Source organism: Gambusia affinis, linkage group LG04, assembly GCF_019740435.1.
Source record: "Gambusia affinis linkage group LG04, SWU_Gaff_1.0, whole genome shotgun sequence".
NCBI lineage: Eukaryota > Metazoa > Chordata > Actinopteri > Cyprinodontiformes > Poeciliidae > Gambusia > Gambusia affinis.
The window spans coordinates 16,069,593-16,075,303 of NC_057871.1; the positions used below are offsets into that span (position 1 = coordinate 16,069,593).

At 40.3% G+C, this 5,711-nt stretch overlaps 1 protein-coding gene across 9 annotated transcripts in view; it reads left to right on the forward strand.

Annotated features, from left to right (window-relative positions):
• LOC122829039 (zinc finger protein Aiolos-like) overlaps positions 1-2,229 on the forward strand; it is a 30,052-nt gene extending 27,823 nt beyond the window's left edge. For all 9 annotated transcript variants that reach the window (XM_044113234.1, XM_044113237.1, XM_044113235.1 and 6 more), the window contains one exon: positions 1,193-2,229. In XM_044113234.1, the coding sequence (XP_043969169.1) occupies positions 1,193-1,821 (629 nt within the window). In that variant the 3' untranslated portion in view covers positions 1,822-2,229. The remainder of the gene's footprint in view (positions 1-1,192) is intronic.
• Positions 2,230-5,711: the final 3,482 nt, after the last annotated feature.

Sequence of the window (5,711 nt, forward strand, 5' to 3'; positions counted from 1 at the left end):
CTATCAGTTTCGGTAAACGGCTGAGTTGGCGCTGCCATTTCCCAAACTTTATGAGCGTACGCAAAATTTTTCAAGTCTCCTCTCACCTCTCTGGTTAAGCTCAACATTGGGGTTGTAGTTTCGCAATCACGCCTCAAGCTTCGCGCGAGCACATACACACACACACACAACACTCCTACGTCTATCAGCTTGGCAAATGAAGTGAGATCTTTCAATATGACAACCACAGGGGAAAAGAGAAGTAAGAGAGTCTGCAACCACAGAGAAAGATAGAACAAGCGGGAGGCGAGAAACGTGAGCAGGTGTTTCTCTGTCAATACTTCTGTAGCAGCTGCAACAAAGACCTTCGTCTGCGCCGTCTGCTTCCTCTCAGCCCTCTGTCCTCTCCTGGCTCAGGATGTTTTCTTGCTTTTAAGCTTCTTTTGTCCCATGAAGTGCCTGCAATCCAGGTTAGCCAAATGGGGTGCACATTTTTTTTTTGCTCTGTGCGTGCTGCACACCAAAGCGAGGACCCCAGTGAGCCCCATCTGGATCTGTCTAAGCTCTTGCCCATCTGTAAGCAATAAGTGCTCTGACTGCAGTTTTCTGCTGCTTGTCCATGTGCAGTGCCTTGCAAAAGTATTCTTAGCCCTTTGTCACTTTGTAACCACAAACTTCGCTGTATTTTATTGGGAGTTTATGTGACAGACAAGCTATAGGGGGATGAATACAAATGTTCACTGCAGTAGAGATTTTAAACACCCTGACTTGTTTTCCTCCCACTTCACAAGATTACATTACTTTGTGTTGGTCAGTCACACAGCAAAAACACAAAATCTTACTTTTTGTTTGATTTCTAGTGCAAATATTTTTGTACACTTGAAATAAGACAAAACTAACTAATACATAACTTTTCAGTAAGATATACCTTGTACTAAGTTAATGATTCCTTAATATTGATGAAAAAAATACTTGTTTTAAGTGAACCAATCTCAGTAGAACAAGTCAATAAGTTAAACTGTACCAATATTTACTCTAAGTTATAATGCAAAAATTTGTAGAAAACTCCCCCCAAAAATACATTGATCTTTGTGGCTATAGCGTGACAAAATGTAACCCTACTTTAACAAGGTACTGTAACGCTCTTCAGTGAAGTATGTGAAACCAGCCCATGTTGAATCTTCAGTGCTCTCTTGTCGTGTCACTGGTGTAGGCGACAACGGGGTCTGCCTGGACCTGAGCTTTAACAGGGAGCTGCTCCACCGATCTGACATAAAGGATCCTCCATCAGGCTCACCTGGGCCAGAGGGCCGGCTGCAGACAGTTCTTGCAAGCCCAGATGGCGACCCACCTCCCACCCACAGACCGTACCCCATCCCGTTAAACCGCACCGATATCAACCCAATCAGCCTCACCAACGGCCACAAGATGCCTCTTCTGGGCCTCCCTCACGGAGCACAGCCGCCCCTCGGCATGGACTCCTTCCACAACGACGCCTCCCAGATGACCCAGCCCGTCATGTACAGCCTGGGTCACCTGCTGGGGGGGATCAATCACCAGAACGGCGTCCCACACCCACACAGCCAGCCCATTCCACTGACGCCCCTCGAGGCCCTGCGGGTCATGCGGGCGGACGGAGAGTCCGGGGCACCGCCCGGAGCGGTGTACCCCTGCGGCCACTGCAGGGTGCTCTTCCTGGACTACGTCATGTACACCATCCACATGGGATGTCACGGCTTCCGCGATCCGCTCGAATGCAACGTTTGTGGCCACCGCAGCCGGGACCGTTACGAGTTCTCCTCCCACATAGCCCGTGGCGAGCACCGCCTAGAACTCAAGTAGACTGCATTCATGCACACAAACAGTCACCACCATGGAGATAGACAGCAATTTAGTCATATAAGTAGCTGGTAGTATTGGAAATGAAAGCATAAAGTAGCGGCTCTGTCTGTCCTTGGCGTTTGTTAAAGTGTGTGTGAGTATAGACGTCGTGGGAGTGCGGCGGCTGTTCTTAGTCATCCATCTGAAAAGATGGCCTGTAAAGAGTTATTGCAGGAGTATTTCTACTCCTTAGCATGCATATATTTCTACGTAACGGGGTTGTCTGTTTGCATAAAGCCACGTGTTTCCACTCACACCAAGCAGCACAAAATATTGTATTTATGCTGTACCTACTGTTTTATTTTGTCTGTATAAAGATGTAAAAAATAAAAGAGCAGTTCACACACAAGCTGCAGAGTGTTTAGAGATGTTCGAGTTTGCCAATTCTGACTGCAAAAAAACCAAAAAACAAAAAAAAAACCATCCTATTATCTCGAAGGTCACATGTCTCTTTTTTTAAGGCTGTGGTTTTCAGAGATCTGCAGTTCACGGCTTCAAAGGACACCACTCTGCACCATGTGCTGGTATCTCACTCCAGAATAATATACTCGTTTAGCGTTCCCACGAGGTAGAAAAGCCTCAGTCTTACTGCTCATACCGCAGAATAGAATCATTTTGTTGCAGCAAGATGAGGGAAACTATTCCAGTGCCTTCAATGTAAATGAGTTCCTGGATCATCCCACTGATGCCTGACAGGTGTCGGATCATACACTTGACCATTTCTAAGATGAGAAACTGGTTCTATTTCACATAAGAGGTCTCTTCAGGTCGTCATGATCTCAGGACGACGTGCTGAGGAGTCTCGGTCTAAATTAATAATAGCTAACTCATTATTCAGTTAAGAAAGGACGAGAGAAGGCACAAAAATGAATTTCAGTCAGCAGTTTCTCTTTCCTCCTCATTCTCACCTCACCCACAGAATGGATAGTAACAGTAATCCCCACAGCATGATGCTGCCACCATCATGCCAGTAAAACTCCAGATATGGGAATTTATCTGCAAAAAAAAAAAGAAAAAAGTTTTTAAAAATGAGGGTTTTGTGGGAATTTTCAACATGACACACTTTTAAAAACTACCGCTGACGACCAGAATGTGCACTGGGGAAGTTTTGGTGAACACACACACAAAAAAAAATTGACAAGCCACAGAACTACTTCATCATGGCCGTGCGTCGGACTGCGCGTGCGTGTGGATGCACTTCGCCCACATGGCAGTGCAGGAACTTGTTCACGCCTTGCTGGCTTTAAGACTAGAAGAGGGTGTTAGCTTCTTCCAGCTGCTGCTTCATTATCTGTCCTCTCTATCAGAGCTAGTTCCCCTTTCTCTGTTTGGGCTTGAAGAGAAGTGACACTTGTGAGGCCAAACTGTCTTCACAGCTTCAATTCTATATGTCGAGTTAAAAAGCCAAGTCATTCATTACAACAGCGCAGCTTTGCTGCTTCTCTTTTCCCAAGTACAAGATGATGAATTCAAGGCATTCGTCTTCTGGGTATTGGTATATGATACTGGGTAAGTAAACTGACTAAAGCAGATGTAATGCTGGTTCATGGCCCATTTTTAATGAAGTGACGTGTTATTGAGTATTGAAGAAGTCTGCTTATTCCAAAAAGTTCCATTCCCAACAGAAAACTCAGGGTTAAGAAGTTTGGAGTCAATGCATCATCAGAAGATGTCGGGGGTTTTTAGTGACATCTACTGACTGACACCTGGGACTCACAAGATACTCAGAAGAGATGTTTACAAAGCAAAAATGAAACAAATTATATGTGATGTAGAGCTGGCTGGCTGAAACAGAAGACAAGTAGTTTAGGCCCATTACCCTTCGCAACCGATAGTAGAAGGAAGGTTGGTGAAAGACTAGTTCGAGAAACCTCACATGCAAATTAAAGCAGACGGACAATGAAGTGAAAAAAGCGCCTATGATTATTTATACTGAGTTCCATCAAACCCAACCTGACCATGATCAAACCCAAAAACTGACCAAGGGAAATCCCTTGGTCAGTTTTTGCGCTCAGTAATCAGACAAACCACTACTAGCACTACAAGCAATTAGCAGAGTACATGCCTGCATTTTATGCATTAAGAAAAAGGAAATTGTTGATCATTTTTAAATTTATTTTTTGCAGGTGGAAGATTTAGTGAGATTCAAACTACACTTAGCGCAACTTTCTATGATTCAAGCACACAAAATTTTGAGATCAACGTCGATGAGAGTTGTTTTTCCTTTTTTATTTGTGGGTTTAGGAAGCCATTTTGCTTATTTGTCCAGCTTGGATTTATTTTATTAATTTTTTTACTCCAAGAATCCAATTCAAATAAATAAGGCTTTCCACACTTTTTTGTGACAACCAATAAAAGCATCTCAACTTTTGCTGCTGTAGAGCAAAAGTTGAATGCAAGTTTTTTTGTGTAATGAGTTGTATACAAGCAACTCATTATTTTCTTGTGGAGTGCAATACCTTTCCAAATAATTAAAAGGAGATTATTATAAAGTGAAGAAGAATGCAATTATACTAGGGATGCTTGTGTCTATTGTTTCCCCATGGAAGCCCTTTAGGGCCAAAAGAAAAAGAAGGTATTCACTGATTACTTATGTGTGTCATTTTAGTTATAGATGATATAATAAAGATAAATATATGTCAATAAAAATATTTTGTTTACAAAAGGCATTTATGATTGATTCAAAATGTCTTTAATTCATTATTGTCTCGTAAATCTGTTTTATTGGTAATAAATTAAAGATTTTAGCAGTGAACCTTAACCTTCACAGCTGTTCAAGTAAATGTAGTTGTTCTGAATTTGTCTTCCAGTGCAGAATTAAAAAATTAAATGTTAGGCTTTATTGGAGCGGGGTGCTTCTTATTTCAGTCTCATCTTTTCATATTGTTGTAATTTTGGTAGACCTGTTTGCCATTGTCTGCCATTCTGACCATGTTCGAGATTTTTGAAATGTTTTGTAGGTGCTTTGACGATCAACATCTCAAAAAATCTACTCATGCTGTTCGGTACGAAAATGTGGTTTTATCGCTCCAAAAATATTCCAAATTTTATGTCTGTAGGTGTCTTAGTTATTTTTGTTTGATCAGGGTTCAGATATGTGTAATATTGGACTAGGGATAATTGGGCTTAGAAACAAAATAAATCATATAATCATATAAACCATGGTTTTCACAAAATTCTAAACTTTTATTGTTAAAATTACGCATCAGATATGAGTATTCCATGAGTATTTATCACCACAATTAATTTGATATAGAAATTGTTTTAAGAAAATGGCCCACGGTTTGTTTGAGCATGAAATAATAAGCTACAAACTGACCAAGTTACACTTTAAATTAATCTATGGTGAACTCCAGCAAAGGAATCAGGGGAAATAATAAAATACATACAGCAAATAAATATATATATATATATATATATATATATATATATATATATATATATATATATATATATATATATATATATATATATATATATATATATATATATATATATATATATATATATATATATATAGTTACTTTCCACGTTATTACATTCTGGCCCATTTGAGAGAAAGCCAGGGTAGTTTCAGGTTAGAGCCCGAATGGTGAAATACCGGAGAAATATCTTGCAATTGCATTCTTACAATGTCCAGGAGATGGCGCTGTTGTTTCTTCACAGTCTATTTAAAAAAAAAGCAGTCCACGGTTTTTGCTGCTTAAATTATTTTAACAGAGAAATTGAGCGATGGGTGAAATGTGTGATTTTATCTAGTTGAAAGACATATAGAGCTATGAGCTTAAAATGTTAAGATAGAAAATTGATTCAGATCCCAAGTTGATGCCTTTGCAGGACAAATTGTGAGC